This window comes from Rhinopithecus bieti, unplaced genomic scaffold (assembly GCF_001698545.2).
Source record: "Rhinopithecus bieti isolate Rb0 unplaced genomic scaffold, ASM169854v2 scaffold_315, whole genome shotgun sequence".
NCBI classification, from domain to species: Eukaryota; Metazoa; Chordata; class Mammalia; order Primates; family Cercopithecidae; genus Rhinopithecus; species Rhinopithecus bieti.
The window spans coordinates 2,456,038-2,475,626 of NW_016803481.1; the positions used below are offsets into that span (position 1 = coordinate 2,456,038).

At 48.7% G+C, this 19,589-nt stretch overlaps 1 protein-coding gene across 2 annotated transcripts in view; it reads right to left on the minus strand.

Moving 5' to 3' along the window:
* Positions 1-1,323: 1,323 nt before the first annotated feature.
* EPHX2 (epoxide hydrolase 2) overlaps positions 1,324-19,589 on the minus strand; it is a 58,706-nt gene continuing 40,440 nt past the window's right edge. For both annotated transcript variants that reach the window (XM_017885158.1, XM_017885160.1), the window contains 7 exons: positions 9,388-9,459; positions 7,573-7,606; positions 5,596-5,698; positions 4,699-4,768; positions 2,410-2,490; positions 1,998-2,056; positions 1,324-1,803 (listed from right to left, as the gene is read on the minus strand). In XM_017885158.1, coding sequence (XP_017740647.1) covers positions 1,725-1,803; positions 1,998-2,056; positions 2,410-2,490; positions 4,699-4,768; positions 5,596-5,698; positions 7,573-7,606; positions 9,388-9,459 — 498 coding nt within the window. In that variant the 3' untranslated portion in view covers positions 1,324-1,724. The remainder of the gene's footprint in view (positions 1,804-1,997; positions 2,057-2,409; positions 2,491-4,698; positions 4,769-5,595; positions 5,699-7,572; positions 7,607-9,387; positions 9,460-19,589) is intronic.

Here is a 19,589-nt window from a genome sequence, read left to right on the forward strand (position 1 = left end):
GATACAACCACCCATGAATTAGGTCCTATTAACATCCCCTTTTTTATAGATGAGGGAACCGGGGCACAGACCTCCTTTTTCAAGGTCACACGGTGAGTATGCAGCAGACCAGAGGCCTAACCTAGGTGGTCTGCCTCCAGATTTAGAAAGGATAACGTTTTTTTCATAGAAAAAGCTCAGCCTTAGGAGCCAGAGAGCCTGCTTCTGAATCCAGGCTCTGCCCCCACGTAGCCAAGTAGTCCTGGGCAAGTTATGTGAACCTCAGTTCCCCTTTCTGTCAAATGGGAAGGACTCTCTGGAAGGATTGGAGGTGGTGCATGGAAGACTCCAGGTGCACTAGGGCAGTGAAGAAATGCCAGCAGTCTCCATTTCAAACCTCCCCTGGCTTTCTCCCCATACAGACACCCAGGCCCTTGTGGCCTGGCCAACTCATGCCCGTCAGCATGCCGAACTCAGCTTGGAGGGGCTACTTCTTCAGCAAGCTTCCCCTCGCAAGTGCAGCGAGGCCATTGTGCGTGCATCTGTGAGCCCGATAACCATGCAAGGCGGGCAGGGAGAAAGGGCTCGGGACCCAGCTTATGGGCTTGGAGGAGGTGGCAGGGGGAACATTCTAGGCAAAGAATGAGTAAGTCGGGCAGAGGGTTAAGGAGGATCAGCACCTGTGAGTGTGCTGCTGGAGGGCAGTTAGGAATTGGAGGGTGATGGGGCCGGGCTTGGGGTGGGCAGGGGCAGTGGGGGAGGCCCTGCAAGGTTCAAGATCCAACCATGTGGCGGCAAGACCCGTGAAGAGGCTGCTGCTCCAGTACTCTGGGGCCAGAAGTAGGGCAGGGGAGAGACCACTCACTGCAGGAGACACATCAGTGAGACAGGCACCTAACTGGATGTGACAGGAGGGAGGAGAGGGCAGAGGGGAAGATAGGGAGGAGGGGGCAGAGGGAAAGATGGGCTGGACCTGCCTGAGCCTCATGGCAGCTGCTGCTATTTAACTTTAAATTGTTTAAAATTCAATGGAATTTAAAATTCACTTCCTCGGCCTCACTAGCACATTTCAAATGCTCAAGGTGCACATTTGTGCCTGAGCAAAATCTGCTAGGGAAGCTGGGAGAAAGGCAGGTGGCTACCTGTGACCAGTGGCTGCTTTAGGGGACAGAGCACAAGAGACCACTGCCATCCCCGTAGAATTGTCTGCTGGCCAGCAAGGCCTAGATCACGCAGCACCTCGGAGCCCAGAACAGGGCTCAAAAGCAGAGAGAAAGGGTTCATCCCAACGCCATGCATTCTCCCTGAACAGTCACTCCACCTCTCCAAGAACAGCGACCAGCGGCATAGTCATCTTAGCTTTATTGAGTAACGCATCCCAATCTCTACTAAGATTTTTCTCAGTGAACGGCTGATTTTTCTGCAAAACTATGGATTGGTCAGTTAAAGAGAAATCACCACCTCGCTACCCCATTCTGTCCCCGCAAAGGACACTAAGGGTTCTTAGAGATAAAGGGACAATGCATTCATGCCTGGAGAACTAATCACACCTGATTTCTCTGGGATCTAAAATAATGTCAAATTTGATTCACTTTATGTAACGAAAATCTTTTTTTTTGCAAACCCCTTCAAAGCAATGCTGCCATCCATGACAGATGTGTGTAAGGCCACCTCTGTATACTAAGAATGGTGCCCCAGCAGGCGGAAGGACGGCACACCTGCTGAGTGTGGGCGCACGCTGCGTGCTACATCTTTGAGACCACTGGTGGGTTCCGGGCATCAGACTCCAGCCACTTAATGAGGATCTGATTCACCTCGGTGGGCCTGGAGGAAAGGGAGAAGAAAAAAAAAAGCCATTCACACTTGTCTGTGCCTAACCACCCAACTCGAAGGCAGAGGTGAGTGACATGAGTGGCTAAGCCAGGCCAAAGCCACCACAATGAAACCAGGAAAGCTTTTATGGAAGGTGAACAGGCGGCCCTGCTCTCCCTGACCCCAGGAGCCCCCAACCTCCTTACTTGTCCATCTGTGTCCAGTGCCCACAGTCCTCAATGTGTCCCCTTTTCAGGTGGGGAATCTGAAAGGAAACCCCATGCAGGAAGGTAAATGGAAGAATGCAGATGGGTGTGTCTCAGGTTAGAGCAACGGGCAATGGACGCCTTCTCTCTGCTCCCCACAGGCCACCCTGCCCGAACCCTGCATGACTTAGGAAGGGAATAATGAGTGAACGAAACCCCACATCCGTGCAGGGGAATGGAAGGCACAGTTACGGTTGCTGCTTGCAAGCGGGGGACAGTGATGTTACGGAAGCGCTTCAACCGCGGTCCCATCCACATGACAAGGTGTATCCTCCGCTGCCATCTTCCCTCTGAGCGCCCGTGCCCTCTCCCGGGGAGCACCGATGACCCCTGTGCAGGGCCATTCCCTCACCCAGTCCTCCATGTGCTTGGACATCTGAGGAACGAGCACGAAGTCCTTCTCCGCCGTGACCATCAGGGACGGAATCAGGATCTGGGGAGAGAACAGGAAACAGAAATGGCTGGCACTCCACAAGGGAAGCCCTTCCTCCCCCCATGAAAGACCTCTGCCCACCGCCCTGCTATGGTCCTGACATTGTATCTGCCAAACTTTGCACAACAGACTCATGGTTATTACTGGAGATCTTTAAAATGACAGCTTCAGCAGTGCAGAGGCCAACATGGGTCTTGTGTGTGCAGACGTGTGTGAGTGAGAACATATGCTGAGCTGCGTGTAACTGGGAGAACTGAATCGACCGCACCAAGACGGAAGACACTCTTGAATGAAGATCAAGATTCCTCTTCTCTGAATTAAACAGACGCTTAACAGGGGTGGCCAAGGTTCCGGACAGAATGGGGGCAGTCACAACAGTTGTCAATGTGACATGAACAGCAGCAAAATGACTTCCCTTTTAACTGCGGGCAAATGAGTTCAATGCAGGGAGGCATGCACAGGAAGGCCAGGAAACCTCTGTGTTTTTTTATTTGTTCTCGTTCCACCATTACCCTAATTTCCAAGCACCTTTGACCCATCCCTGGTTGAGGAACTTGCACTATTTTCATTTACACACGGAATGATGGGCATTTCTCCGCACCCCTCCCTCCTCCCATAACCAGGAGCCAGGAGAAGGTAAAAAATGATTTTGTGGCTAAAATGAATCCTGAGGCTTCTATGAGGTTTGTAAACTCTAGAATGTTCCAAGCTAAAATGTGAACTGGGTAGGGGGTGGCAGCGGGCGGGATGGGAGGAGGTGGGGGAGGAGAGAGGAAGATCCGACCGGAAACTGCGGAAGAGAGGCTGGGCGCAGTGGCTGAGGCCTGTCATCTCAGCAGTTTGGAAGGCCGAGGTGGGTGGAATGCCTGAGCTCAGGAGTTTGAGACCACCCTGCCCAACATGGTGAAACCCTGTCTCTACTAAAACACAAAAAATTAGCCGGTTGTGGTGGCACACTCCTGTAATTCTAGCTGCTTGGGAGGCTGAGGCAGGAGAATCGCTTGAACCCAGGGGCAGAGGTTGCAGTGAGCCGAGATCACGCCACTGCACTCTAGCCTGGGCAACTGAGCAAGACTGTCTCCAGAAAAAAAGAAAGTGCAGAAGAGGAGGGTTTCTGACCTTAGCATCATTGGGATTCACCTTCCCAGTGCCTTTGTCAATATTTTCCTCCACGCTTTGAGAGATTTTGTCTGTCCAACTGCAGTTTGGTCATTTTCGTCAGTCATATGATAATGACAAGGAACACTAATGGAGCTACTAGGTTGCCAGTACTGCTTGTGACAGGTCATGTGCCTTCACCCATTTCATCCTTACACAGCTCTATGAGGGAGGCACTGTTCTTGCCACTTCCATATTGCAGAAGAAGCAACAGTGGATCAGAGGGGTTAAGTACCTTTCCCAGGGTCACACAGGGATTAGACTCAGCCCATGTGCTTCCTAGCCTGCTCTTAACCACGATGTTATACACTCTAGTGCCTCAAGACCTAACTTCGGGAGGTCAAGACCTGATCTGTTTACACACCACGGTATCCCGGGGTCTCGCAGGAAGCCTGGCACGTAGCAGTGTGTTCACTTACAGAGTGAACCAACAAGGTAACCAGGGCTACTGATGAAGGCCTGGCTGCCTGCGCAATCACAATGGGGAATAATTTGATTTCCCTTCGATTTTTAAACATTTCGAATGTAAACTGGGGACCTCTATTACTTCTATTACTCCTTCTGCAGAACCAGAGATTGGAAACCCATCTTCTGCTTGACAAATGAGGAAACTGAGACTCAGAGATTCACTTGTGCAAGGTGACTCAACCAGAGGCTGAAGTCATATCTCTGAGAGCGCCTAACGCTCCTCCGGGGCTGGGAGCTCCAGTATCCACGTCACTTCTGGGAGGTGCCCTGGGCCATCTGCAGCCCTGGCTTGGGGTACCACCAGGGGACCTGGGGATTCCGGATGGATGCTGCAGTTACCTGGACACACCCCACCTCCATCCCCAACGTCACCCTCTACCATCCCAACGGAAATACCAGCAAGAAAGATCTTAATGGGAATCCCCTGAAGGGAGTCACTTCCCAAACCCCAAAGGGAAAGGAGGTAGCCAGCAGGTCTGTCCATGACCAGCTCTGGCCCAGGTCATATCAGCTCAGGCCAATGGGAAGCCCCATGGGTGGGTTCCAGGGTGCAGAGGAGACCACACTGAACCTGGCACTCACCTTCCGCCCCAAGCTTTTGCAGGCCCACTTCCAGTTCCTTTCCATGTTTCTGTACCAGTTTAGAGGACCTCTGGGGAGACATCAGAAAGTAAAAAGAGGGAGGCGGTAAGTAGACGGCTTTGCTACAGACACCAACAGAAACCTGCTCTGCACAGCCAGTCATCCTGGGAAGAGCAAAGCCTCCTGCAGGGGCAAGAGAATAGAGCCCAGGACCCACGCCGTGCTGTCGGGCGCATTGCCAGGCTCTAGCAGCAAGGCGTTGTGCAAGAACACAGGACTCCACTGAGTGAACTGGCAGCCTCTGGGTGGTCTTCTGGGACACACAGAAGCCGGCCCTACAGGACTGTCCAGAGAATGTCATTGTGTCCCCTTGGAGGCTGGGGAGGTTGCTGATGCTGGGAACTTGGTTGAGCAGCCTCACCATCCAGAGGCCACTCGCCAGCCCCAGGGATCCCACTTGAGAGGGACATTGGGAGGTGGAGTAAAGATGCCCTCCTAATGTGACATTGGGAACTAGGGCAAATGCACCAAAATGTATGCACTTTTTGAGTTTATGTGGATTTTTATGTCTTTCTGAAGAAAGAGCCCAGAGTTGCCATCTGATTCTCCGAGGAGCCGTGACTGAAAAGTAGTTAGAAACCTCTGCCCTATGGGGGCTCCGCAAGCATAAGGAAGAACAAGCTGAGTGTCCCAAACTACAGCAGGCTGAGCACCATAAAGTAGTGAGCCTCCTGACACTGGAGGCGTTCAAGCAGAGGCCGGCCTGGCACCCAGAGGCCGGCCTGGCACCCATGAGGGCTGTGGTGGAGAACTGGGCCTCACCCTCCACCCTGAGGGCGGAAGATCACTATCTGTCGATCATCTCTCATCTGTGTCTGGGCCCTGCGCTCTCTTTACCTGAAACCAGACTTCTTGAACTGCTGCACATAGAACTGGATTTCCTCCTCAGTGACCATCCTGCTGAGGCTGGGCTCTTCTGGGCTCCCTGCAAAAAGTCCTCCTGCAAAAAAAAGCCACTTGTTGAGTTTCCCGTCCCCGAGCCAGGGGTCTGCGTTTTAAGGCCTCTAACGGAGGCTGGGTACCTCACTGCCTCTCACAGACCATCTGAACCTGCGCAAGGCCTTGTGAGCGCCTCCATCTTTTGTTCCCTTATCCTTTGCCAGAGTGAGCCCAACTCCTCGAAAGCTCCAAGCTGTGATCTCACGGTCACACTGCAGGCTGACGTTCCCTCCCACCTAGCCACGACTTCGCCGGCTATTATCACAGCTCCTGGACCAACCACAGTCGCCGGCTTTTTCAGGCACACAGCAGCTGTATCCTAGACCCTGCCAGCCCCCAGCTCCTGCTCTCCCCCTGTCTGAACCTTTCCCAGCCAGCTTAACTGTGGCCCTTTGGAGACACTGCCAGAGATTCTTGGAATTTTCCTAAGGGCTTGCTCTGTTCTTCCTCTTAGGCAGGAAGAGAACCCAGGCCAGGAGGCTGGATCCTGTCGCCTCCCGCGTGCTACACAGATCCTCTGTGGTATCCCACTGTGGACCCCTATCTTGTCTTCAAGGTGTTGCACAGCTCCCCCAGAGGATGGCCTGTGATGACCCCTGGCAGCCCAGGGACCACTGCAGTTTCACAGGGCACAGCCTCAGTGCTGGTGCCTGAACAGGGCCAGTCGGCATTTTCAGATTCACGAAGACCCAGAGGCAGAGCAGCTGGCCATTCCAGGCTTTTGCGAGACACATCAAAGGGGTATGTGACCAGGATGTCACCCTGTGATGAAACCACCCTAAGCCTCCCCATTAGGCGGGTGCCCCAGGCTCACTGTACCTCAGGGCCCCTCTGCGAGCATCCCAGTTGCTCTGCCTCCCGTGAGACCATGGGCTCACCAAGGGTGGCCACGCTGCTTCGTGTGTCTGGGCGTCTGAGCATGCAGCCCTGGCCTCATACCCAGCGTGTGCTCACAGCATTTGAGGAATGAATGAATGGGTGAATGAATGAGTGACAGACGGTGTGAAGGAATAAGAGAATGTGGGTATGGGAGAGGGAAGGGAGATGTTCTTTGAGCAGTGACAAGAGCATGGCCTACACGGCCAGAGGAGTTTAACCCCGGCTCAGCCACTTTGGATAAGTTACTTAACCTTCTGAGAACTGTTTTCCTCTTCGGAAATTAAAATAGTAGCATTTTCGGAAAGCTTCGAGGATCATAAATAAGTTATCTAAAAGGGGTTAGTCCAGAGTTTTATACAGATGGTCAGCACGTGCCCAGACAAGTAACAGTGGTCATCATTATTCATAAAAATACAAGTGAATGATGTCAAGGCCACAGTGCTGCAGCGAAAAGAAGGTCTTGTGGGAAGAGTGCTGGATCTAGGGGCCATGGGGATGAGCTCCAATCAAATCTCAACTCTGACCCTTCACTCATACCCAACCCAGGAGGGAGAAAAGGATGGGCTCCATGTGGGGGAATTGGAAACGTGGCGCCTGGATGGAGAGGAGCCAGTGGACTGCAATGGAGGAGACCTGGGCAGGGGACCCACCCCGCTCCACCTGCATACACCGGGTGAGCCCCGTAGAGGTAAGATCTCAATCTTGGGGTCCTTATCAGCAGAGGGTGGATTTTGCCCTGGACAAGCTCTAAGACTCCTCTAAGCTCTTACTGTTTAAGATCTTGAAGCCACAGCTCCCTAAAGGGTAGGAACTCCAGGCTGTGTGCTCAGGCCTGGGGTTAGAGTCAGCCCTATGCAGGCCAAGGGGACCCTGGTTGGGCAACTTTAAGTTCAGAGCTGGAGGGCTCAGGGCTTCTGCCCACAGCAGTTAGAGGCAGAAACATCCATTTAACAATTAGCTGGTTCCGGATGTGGCTCTCCCAAGCATGTCTCTTACCCATTTCACAGACTTTATGCATGGATAAAACACTCTGTAGGAAGAAAAGAGAAGAGTTACAAATGACATCATGGGTGATACAAAGGAAATATGCTCATCTGAAAACCCTGTTACGACAAATGACCTCTGAGTACCATGCAGACTGTAACAAACACATGGAACTCTCAAGAAAGCCAGGGACCCCCTCACAGGAGTCAAGTAAAGAGGGAGCTCACAACCAAAGCTCTGGGCTGAGACTGCCCCAGGGTCCTTGCAGACCTTGGTAATGTGAAGACCTAGGTTTATCAACCAATAGGAACAAGAAAAGAGACCTTAGGCCTATGATGAGAAGTTGGAGATGTGATATTCCATGCCCCTCCATGGTAAATCCAGTAAATCTGGGGTCTCTGACATGCTATACCTTCAGTGAAAAAATTGATGAGAAAAAAAATCCCCTCATGATGATAAAGATGTTAAAGGAATTCATCTGTTTCAGCTTGGTACTAAGAGGAAACCAAAAGACACCCCCTTGGGAATTCACAGCTCTAGGCCTGCCTTCCCAACTGCTTGGATTTGAGTTTGCATTCTCTGCATGATCTGGAAACCCTCAAGGTATGAAGTAAACAAGAACAACAACAACAATAACAACAAAGTGAGCCTGGGCTGGTAATGCCCCCAGGATGCCTGGCAGAAGAAACCCTTAACCACTCAAGGAGTCATTTCCTCAAGCCCAACTGAAGCAGACAGGTACAGATTAAGTACTGCTGAAGATGAGTTTATAAACCAAATTTACAAAACCCACACACACACACAAAGGCCCCACAGCAAAAGGCAGCAAATGCAGCAAACAGTAAAATATGACTCTCCAAGAACATCAAATAATAGAGCTTGCAAGAGGGAGAGAGAGACAGAGAGAAATAAAAAAGAATTAGAAATGAATATACTTTAAAGAATTGAAGACATAAAAGGAACTGAAAAATATGAATATAAGACTCTATCAAAAGAGATCAGAATGATTTGAAAAAGAACCAAATAAAACTTTCACAAATTTAAAAAAACTATTTATTGAAATCAATACTTCAAAGATGGGTTAAACTGCAGATCAGACACTGCAGTGTCCAGGATAATTAATTGGCTTAGACAATTAACATACAGGGGGTTAGACCTGAGGCTGACTCACAAGCAAAGACAGAATTTTCTAAAAGAAAACACCCTAAAATTCTGTACTCAGATAAATGATTCTTTAAGATTAAAATTAAGATGTCTTCAGGCACCACAATCTGAATTTACTACCAACAGACTCTTATTGAGAGAACTACTAAAGGGTATGCTTCAGGAAGAAAGAAGCTGAACTCAATGCAAATGAGTGAGATGCAAGAAGTGATCAGTAAAGAAAGTGGAAAATATGGGACAGTTTGAGCAGGAATTGACTGTATATAAAACAACAATAGTGATGATGACTCCTAACACGTAAGACAGGAGGGTGCAGGTTACAGAGTTAAAGGTTTTTAAACTCCTCTGCTTCAAGAAGAGAGTTGGGGACATCAATTAATTTTGGACTTGGGTAAACCAATTATGCATGTTAAAATGGTAATGGTAATAGCATAATTTCTAAGCTATCATTATTATAATCATTCTCTGACCTTGTGTGTCAGTAGGGATATACATTTTCCCGTTAAGGATGGACCAGGAGAGTGGGGACCTCAATTACCCTGACTACAGAAACGAAAGAAAAGGAGGCCAGATTGCTACTCCTGGTCCCTGCCACACACTAGGTACCCTACTTCCTTCACAACTGCCCCCTCCTGTTCTTCTGCCCCCGTCCCCACCTCTCACCTCATCGTTTGCTCTGAAGAGGCTTTTGAAAGTCCGACTCAGGTTCTGTTCCAGTTCAGCCTCAGCCACTCCCTAAAACAATCAAGAAAGCAAAATGAAGGACCCCCTAGAAATTGTGGAAACTGTTCCCCTCCTTCATCTGACTGAAAGCAAGAAGCCCCTACCTGTGCCCCATCTACCCCAAGTCTCATCAGAATAGCATTCATTTGAATTTTCATCTTAAAACATTTTTTTAAAGGTTAACATAAAATACAAGATGCTAACTGTAGTTCCCCATGGGAGGCAGGTTTACAGATGCCGCTTTCTTTGTGTTTTTCAATATTCTTAAAATGAGAAGGTACCACTTATAATAATCTCTTGAAAGGAATTGGGAGGGGGCTGGTAGAGGAACGGGTTGGAGGCTGACTGGTGGTAAGAAGAGAGGGGCTCCAAGGATTCTGAGAAACCAAGCGGAAAAGCCAAAACCTATAAGCCAAATGCTCTTCCATCCAGGCATCTAAATTTCACTATATTGAGGCCAGGAGTTTAAGACCAACCTGGGAAACCCCATCTTTAAAAAGAAATTTAAAGAATTTTTTTTGCTCCAGAAACTTCAAAACCAACTCCTTTGATTTGGGTCTTAATTGTTACAGACCATTAGATTGCCAATGGATTATATTCCACAAACAGGACAGCGAGGTTTCCACTGTTAAAGAGCCGGGACACGTAGCCTTTCTGGTGACAAATGACCAGGTCCTCCCAGTTCTTGGGAGCGGTATGGCATTGAATTACCCAGTCGACACACAGTTCTCTGGCTGTTTCCAGGTCTCTGGTTTGTGTATGGGGGGAATTCTCTGACCTGAACTTGCTTCATCAGTTCCACAGACACTGAGCTCCTTCTCTGGCAAACTGGACCAAGAGATGCCAATGTACAAAATACGCCTCAGAACCTTCTTGGTGGACCAGAGGATGGGGGAGGGGCTTGGATGAAGACTAAAGTGAAGTGTCCAGGTCACTGCATGTCATGTGCTGAGGACTGGAGAGGAGATTCCTACTGGAGACTCAGGGTGTGGAGTCTTCCTCTCCTGCTTCCCCTCTCCTTCCTACCCCAACCCCCTCCAGGAACACTTCAGCAAAGCAGACACCAAGAACAGGGGCATGGCTGGAAGGTGATGAGAGATCCATCCATGGATCCTACTCTCCTAGTAGCGGTAGGCTGGTTCATGGCTTTTTGGAGCATAAGAGGACAATTTTAATTCAATCTGTCTTTTCCGGAAGTTGAAAGACCGTGAACCTGAAAGCTATTCCAGATGCAGTTTAGGAGAAAACAGCTGTCCTGGAGGCAGAGATCCACTAGGGGCAACCATTCAGAAATAATAAAAATCTTGGCCGGGCGCAGTGCTTCACGCTGTAATCCCAGTGCTTTGGGAGGCTGAGGCAGGCAGATCACCTGAGGTCAGGAGTTCGAGACTGGCCTGGCCAATATGGTAAAACCCCGTCTCTACCAAAAATACAAAATTGGCCGGGCATGGTGGTACATGCCTGTAATCCCAGCTACTCAGAGGCTGAGGCAGGAGAATCACTTGAACCTGGGAGGCAGAGGTCACAGTAAGCCAAGCTCTCACCATTGCACTCCAGCCTGGGCAAAAAGAGTGAAAATCCATCTCAAAAAACTAAACTAAACTAAACTAAACTAAACTAAACTAAACTAAACTAAACTAAACTATTTCTGCAACACAGCTGCTGCTGAGGGACTAGTGCTACAGGAGGGAACTGAGTTAAGTGTGGTAATGCCAACTGACTCTCCTCTCCTTCCTTCTAACCACCCACCTGCATGCACCCAAACACCAGCTGAACTGGTCTGCAGGTGTTTTCTGAGCGGGCTTCCTCCTTGCTGGCCTCCCTGGTTTAACACATTGTGACCTTCACCAACAGCATGGACTTCTATCAGTCTGGCCTTCGACACCAGACCCAAACGCTGCCTTCTCCATGAGGTTCCACCTTTCCCACCATCAAGGAGTAACTCTGCTTTTCTTGGATCCTGCAGAGCCTTGAGTGTGCTCTCCTGGGATCCCCTTAGGGGCAGGAACTCATCCTGTTCTCAGCAGCATCTGTGGCTACCCTTGAGATAGAGTCAGAGGAGAGGAAGATCCTAAAGCCACATCCACGAAGCGTTCGTTCCAGCGACCTGCAGTCCTCAGTGCTTGCACATGTCGAGGGCTTACTTTTTTTAATTTTATTTTTTTTAGATGGAGTCTTGCTCTGTTGCCCAGGCTGAAGTGCAGTGGTGCAATCTCAGCTCACTGCCAAGAGATTCTCTTGCCTCAGCCTCTCAAGTAGCTGGGATTACAGGCGCCCGCTACCAGGCCCAGTTAATTTTTTTGTATTTTTAGTAGAGACAGGGTTTCACCATGCTGGTCAGGTTAGTCTCGAACTTCTGACCTCAAGTGATCCGCCTGCCTCAGCCTCCCAAAGTGCTGGGATTACAGGCGTGAGCCACCACGCCCGGTGAGACGTTACTCTTTTTTGTTCTGCTCATCACTCCTCACAAGAGCTCTGGATCTGTGCAGTGGCAGCACAGAAGAAACAGAGACGTTGATCATCTGGCGGTGCTGGATCTAGGGTTGGAGATTTTCTGATGAAAGTCATGTCTGCCTGTTAATGACAGTTCCCTCCGTTTTGTAAGATTCAATTATAATGGTGTCAATGGTGGCCTTCTGCAACATGATGATGAATGCCACAGCGGGAAATAGCCATGGGAAGAAGCACATTAAAGTGATGGATGGAAGCCCAGGTCAGCTCTGTGTGTGTGGCTGTTGGTCATCATTCCTATTTACTGAGAGCAGTCCTCATCACAGAAACAGCTGCTGTTCATGAGCTCAGGGGTGCATTTCAGTGTTTGAGGGAACCCATGGAAGCCTGGATAGGGCTTTGCCTCAAATGACCCTTAAAAGGGCAAACGATGTCAAAAAGTCAGTAAAGAAAATAAAAAAGAGGCCGGGTGGGTTGGCACAAGCCTGTAATCCCAGCACTTTGGGAGGTCCAGGCAGGAGGACTGCTTGAGACCAGGATTCGAGACCAGCCTGAGCAACAATAGAGACACTGTCTCTACAAGAAATATTTCAAAAATCAGCTGGGCATGGTGGTGCATGCCTGTAGTCCCAGCTACTAGGGAGAGTGAGGCAGGAGGACTGATTGAGCCCAGGAAGTCAAGAATGCAGTGAGCTATGATTGTGCCACTGCACTTCAACACGGGCAACAGAATGAGACCCGACTCTTAAAAAAAGTCAGAGAGAAAAAAGGTAAATAAATCTGTTCACTCACATAAAAGTGCAGCAAAGCAATGGAAAGAATAGGATGAAGCTGTGAGCCAGAAAGGAGAGAAGATGACAGAAGATAACATTTGTCCTCTGCTTATGAACTTAGCTGAGACCTTCCGACTCTCTTTAATCTACAAAGGTAAGACTGTATCTTTAAATCCTACAGACCAATGACTAATTTCCTGTCTGCCCTGGATAGGGGCTCCTCCTTTTGTGTCCTGTGCGCAGAAGTTAAAGGATGGACTTTAGAATCCAATAAACACGGTTTCAAGCCCAAGTACTGATAGTTACAAGCTGGGGAACTTCTTTCCCTAAAGCCTCAGTTTCCTCATCTGTAAAATGGGGATTTTGTAAGGATTAAATGAGATAATGCCCATTTCTTACAATGCCTGACACGCAGAAGGCATGCCAATAAATATTAATAACATTAACTCCATTATTATTATTATTATTTGTTTAGAGACAGGGTCTTGCTGTGTTGCCCAGGCTGGAGTGCAGTAGTGCAATCACGGCTTACTGCAACTTCAAACTCCCGGACTCAAGTGACCCTCCTGCTTCAGTATGCTGAGGAGCTGGGATTACATGTGCGCACCACCATGCCTGGGTAACTTTTAAAAAATTTTTGTAGAGATGGGGTCTGGCTATGTTGCCCAGGCTGGTCTCAAACTCCTGGCCAAGTGATCCTCCCACCTTGGCCTCCCAAAATGCTGGAATTATAGGCGTGAGTCACTGCACCTAGCTGATTTTTAAAATTTTTAAATTAATATCTAATTAGGGCTCTTTAAATGATATCATCTTGGCTTTGGATTGGGCCCTAGATCTAATGACCCGTGTCCTTATGAGAGAAAGAGGGAAACTGAGACATACAGAGACAGAGAAGGGAGGATGCCACACGAAGACGGAGGCAGGAACAGGAGGGATGCATCTACAAGCTGAGGAACACCAGGAATTGCCAGCAACTGCCAGGGGCTGGGAGATAGGCATGAAATGGACTCTCTCTCGGGAGCCCCCAGAAGGGACCAACCCTGCCAAGACCCTGATTTTGGACATCTAGCCTCAAGAACTGTCGAGAATTCACTTCTGTGGTTCTAACTCACCCAGCTTGTGGTACTTTGCTATGGCAGCCCTAGGAGTGGGAATACAAAAGGAGGAGCCCCTATCCAGAGCAGACAGGAAATTTGTCATTGGTCTGTAGGATTTAAAGATACGGTCTTACCTTTTGTAAATTAAAAAGAGTCAGAAGGTCTCAGCTAAGCACGTAAGCAGAGGACAAATGTTAACTTCTGTTATTTTCCTCCCATTTCTGGCCACCAGCTTACACTAAAGCATGTCTCCAGGGAGTATCTTGATGTGGGGGCTGAGGGGAGAGGGTTAGGAGGGAAAGGAGCCAGGGTCTTCATTACCCTGGGCTTAGGGGGGCCAGGCACCATCCCCAGGAGCAACAGGCAGCAGGTGTGCCAACCACAGGGTGGGGTCTGGAGGGTCCCAGGATCCAAGGTGCCCTGAACTTCTCTCATACCCTCAATTTACTTTCCATGTGCATATTCAGCTCGCTGTCAGAGGAGCCCCCAGAAATGCAGGGCGCCACAAAGAAGATGGAGTTTTGTCTAGACTTTCCACTCAGCGCTGGAAGGGGCGCCGCTGTCAGTCACCTAATTTGCTAGGGAGGTGCCCCCACATTGGTGGGGGGCACAGGATTGCCTCCTGTGCTCAGCCCTCCTAACAGGGAGCACTCCCCTCCACCATCCCAGGAGTTTCTCCTCTTTAATCTTCTCTTGTGCCCTTTCCAAGGTAGAGAACAGGTCTGCTGAGAGGCTGCACTTAATTGTGGCTGTTGTTTCGTGGGTGAGGCAACGGAGGCAGCTGTTGAAGCCAAACTGCAGGTCCACAAAGTCCCCACTCAGCGCTCCCGCCCTTTACAATTAATGCCAAAGGACGCCATCCAGGAGGGGAAGTGAAGCCTCCACTGGTCAGCGGGCTGGGCCAGCGATTCTGTTTCATGCTCCGTCTACCTTGCCAAAAATGACTCCAATTCCTCCGGTCTGCACCAGTGTTCTCCAAGACAGGCCAGGAGAAACAGTGGGGTGGTTGTCCCTGAGGTCAAAAACGCCAGTGGCTGGAAGCATCCAAAATCTGGGCAGACAGCAAACGGCTGACCTTTGACTCTCTGCGGTGTGGCTGGCCAGAGGAGAGAGAGGTGGACAGCAAAGACTTGGGGGGCTCTACAGGTACCCAGGGCACTGGGGGCCACCTGCCACGTGCTGATGGTGCCAGCTCTTTCTGTCCGTAACAGCACTGAGCTGGGCAGCCCATTTCACAGAGGAAGACACTCAGCTCAGGGGCCTTAAGCACCCCATTGAAGGTCAGGCAGATTATAAATGAGAACATCGGACTCCAAACCCCTCCATATTTGGTTCTTTTCACCACAACCTAACACAACACTGCCAATTTAAGACAATGAAAATAACCCTGCCAAGGGTTTCCTCCATAAAGGGCATAAAAATTAAAGTAACGGCCAGGCATGGTGGCTCATGCCTGTAATCCCAGCACTTTGGGAGGCCAAGGCGGGCAAATCACCTGAGGTTGGAAGTTCGAGACCAGCCTGACCAACATGGAGAAATCCTGTCTCTACTAAATATACAAAACTAGCTGGGCATGGTGGTGCATCCCTGTAATCCCAGCTACTTGGGAGGCTGAGACAGAAGAATCACTTGAACCCAGGAGGTGGAGGTTGTGGTGAGCTCTAAGATCATGTCATTGCACTCCAGCCTGGGCAACAAGAGTGAAACTCCATCTCAAAAAAAAAAAAAAAAAGTTAACAATAATTAAAGCTTGGTGTGTAAGGTAGCAAACAGTGGCACTTTCTTTTAAACTATATTATTTGGCTGTAAAAAACAATCACAATAATGTCGCTTAACAGAGGATTACATAATCCACAGTCTACCTGTTACAAAACCCCATGCAGTCATTAAAAAGAATGAGATAAATCTATACGTGCTGACAAAAAAAAATCTGTGCAATATGTATTAAATGAAAAGCAGCATGATTCCATTTATATGAAAATTATATGTGTGTGTGTGCTCATACACACATATATTTGCTTAAAATATTCAAAATGGTTTTAAAATATTTCAAAAAATGTCTCGGAAATACCAGAGTATTAGTAGTAGCTACTAGTAGGTTGTCAGTGGGCAAAGGGGATTCAGCTTTTCCTTTACACAACTCAGGACTTTTTTTTAATAGTAAGCATGAATTACTTCATAATTTCAAAACAAAAACAAAACCTAAAAAATAAACTCTGTAACTAATCACCAGCTGTCCCCATGGCCTGAAGGAGCTACTGTGTTCTAGAGATTAAGAAAGACTCAACATTTAGGGTGGCATGGCGGCTCTCACACCTGTAATCTCAGCAGTTTGGGAGGGGCTTTGAGGTGGGAGGATCACTTGACACCAGGACTTGGAGAACCAGCCTGGGCACACAGCAGGGAAAAAAGAAACAAAAAAAAAAGAGAGAGAGAGAGACTCAGGGTTGACGGGGAAACAAAATAATTATGATTTTCAGCCAGGTAAAACTCTGCCTGTAATTTTTCTTTTCCCACATTTTCTCTCTGATCCTTAGTTTCTCATCTGGTTAAATACTTAAACAAAAGGGCTGTTTTATTTTTTTTCCTTTTTTTTTTTTTTTTTTTTTTTTTTTTTGCGCAGGTTGGAGTGCGGTAGCGCAATCTCGGCTCACTGCAACCTCCATCCCCCAGGTTCAAGAGATTCTCCTGCCTCAGCCTCCCAAGCAACTGGGATTATAGGCATGCACCACCACACCTAGCTAACTTTTGTATTTTTAGTAGAGGCGGGGTTTCACCATGTCGGCCAGGCTGGTCTTGAACTCCTGACCTCAGGTGATCTGTCTGCCTGCTGAGATTACAGATGTGAGTCACCATGTCCAGCCCAAAAGGGCATTTCTTTTGCCTGAAATCTGCCTCTAGCTTGCTATATGGTTCCAGACACATACATAGGTGCCTGCCACCAAGTCTTCCTCAAAGAAATACAAATACACACGTGCGGTTTAAGGAGGCAGAGAGCAGGGTTCACAGGATATCCTAGGCACGTTCTGGTATGGGGGGCTGAGGGGGTGTAAGTATCCCCCAGGCCAAGTGAGGACTTTGGGAATCCTTAGAATTAAAACATGGAACAGCTCAGCTGAAATGACCCAGCCGATTCCACTGGCCTTCGCTGTCAGAGCTGCCTGGTCTTCATGTTTTCTCACTATACACAAGGAAAGCTGTCACCTCTTCTCTGAGAAGGAAAGAAAAACAAGCCTTTTTTGTTTCCAGCAGACTTGGCAGATTCCCAGGCCAAGACTCAGCACATTGGCTAAGGGTTCAAAGAGCTATATTGGAGCTGACTCTAAACTTGGAGTTAATCTAAGCCTCAGACTGCAGTGCTCAGCAGAGTTGAGCCAGAAGTGGGGAAGACAGGGCTGGATGCAGTGGCTCACCCAGCACTTTGGGAAGCTGAGGAGGGTGGATCACCGGAGGTCAGGAGTTCAAGACCAGCCTGGCCAACATGGTGAAACCCTGTCTCTACTAAAAATGCAAAAATTAGCCAGGCATGGTGGTGGGTGCCTGTAATCCCAGCTACTCGGGAGGCTGAGGCAGGAGAATCGCTTGAACCCAGGAGTTGGAGGTTGCAGTGCGCCGAGATCGTGCCACTACACTCCAGCCTGGGTGATACAGTGAGACTCTGTCTCAAAAAATAATAATAATAATAATGATAATAAAATAAGTAGGGGAGACAAGTTTACCCACGGCACAGAAGGAGTCTTTCTTAGGCTGCCTGGGTCTGGAGCAGCCTCAGTGCTCCTAGGGAGAAGGAGGAGATGTCAGAAATGCCTCCTTCTGGCCAGGGAGGGAGTGGGTTAGGAGGTGGCAGGAAGGAGTAATTCCCAGCACCCACTATGCATCCAAGAGCTGTTCTCCACGTTATTGGCTTTATTTGCTGGAATCAGCTTAAGTTTGACCTGGAGTCAGCTTAAGCTTGAAGCTATTACCTGTTTGAAAACCACCCAAAACCAAGCTTTTGCAGATGAGGAAACCAAGGGTCAGAGACAGGAAGTACCTTTGCCTACTCATTCCTTAGGGAGTAGGTACCAGGCAGGCTGGCAGGAACCCCTGTGAGTGATTTCTCCTCCAGTCCCAGGTCTGTGCCTGTTGAGTGGTTCCAGTGGCTGGATGCAGCCCAGCCTGGTTGCTGGGTATCTTTCTGTGGCCAGATCACTAATTTGAATATCTAACATTTCCCTGCCAAGGCGCTTTGTTCTTAAGAACAAAACCATCCCCAAAACTCTCACTGGAGATTTTAAACCCAGCTGAGCTGCTACAACAGAATAGAAGTACTGATTTTTCCAAATAACTGTTAACAACCTTTGAAACAAAAAACTGTGCCTTGACGAGGGCTGTAATTACTAAGCGTCTTTCTCCTAAGGTCACTTTTGCCATCAGGATTTTGAACTTATCCCGATTTGTCCCTCCTCTCTCTGCTTGACTCCCCAGAGCACACAGAACAAAGCCCAAGCTCCCCTCCAGCACGGCTTAGTTGGAGGCATGGGCTTGGGAATCAAACAAGCCTAGGTCGGTATCCTGACCCAGTCATGTACCTGGTCTTGGGCCAGTTGGAGTTAAGCCCTCTGAGCCTCTGTTTGCTTGGCTGAGAAGATAGGAGAGGATTCTTTGTGTTTCTGTGAAGATTAGAACCATGTGGCATAGGAGAGCTCAAAACCAGCTGTAGCTGTAACCCACTGACAGATGACTGGATTAAGAGAAGGTGGTCTATACAAACCATGGAATAGTATTCAGCCTTAAAAAGGAAGGCAGTTCTGGCCCCTGCTACAACATAGGTGAACCCTGAAGGCATGATGCTAAGTGAAAGAAACTAGTCACAAAAGGACAAATACTGCATGCTTCCACTTACATGAGGTTCCTAGAGGAGTCAAAAGCATACAGACAGAAAGTAGAATGGTGGCTGCCAGGGCTGGGAGGAGGGGAGATGAGGAGTTAGTGTTTAATGGGTGAAGAGCTTCAGTTGGGAAGATGAAAAAGTTCTGGAGGTGGATGTGGTGATGGCTGCACAACAATGTACATGTGCTTAATGCCACAGAACTGCACACTTACAAACAGGTAATGGTCAGTTTTACATTACATGTATTTTACCACAATTAAAAGTATTTTAGGCCATGTGCAGTAGCTCACACCTGTAATCCCAGCACTTCGGGAGGCCAAGGCATGTGAATCACCTGAACCCAGGCGTTTGAAACCAGCCTGGTTAACATGGTGAAACCCCATCTCTATATTTTCACGCCTGTAATCCCAGCACTTTGGGAGGCCGAGGCGGGTGGATCACGAGGTCAGGAGTTCGAGACCAGTCTGGCCAATATGGTGAAACCCTGTTTCTACTGAAAATACAAAATAAATAAATAAATAAATAAATAAATAAATAACAACAACCAAAACCAAAAACTAGCCAGGCATGGTGGCATGCACCTTAGTCCCAGCTACTCGGGAGGCTGAGGCAGGAGAATCGCTTGAACCTAGGAGGTGGAGGTTGCAGTGAACCGAAATTGCGCCACTGTACTCCAGCCTGGGCAACAGAGGGAGACTCTGTCTCAAATAAAATAAAATAAAATAAAATAAAATAAAATAAAAATAAAAAAATAGACACACAAAAAGTTAGCCAGGTATGGTGGCATGCACCCGTAGTCTCAGCTACTCAGGAGGCTGATATGGGAGGATCATCTGGGCCTGGAGAGGTCGAGGCTGCAGTGAGCTATGATCACACCACTGCACTCCAGCCTGAGTGACACAGCGAGACCCTGTCTCAAAAAAAAAAAAATTTTTTTTTTAATGGGCT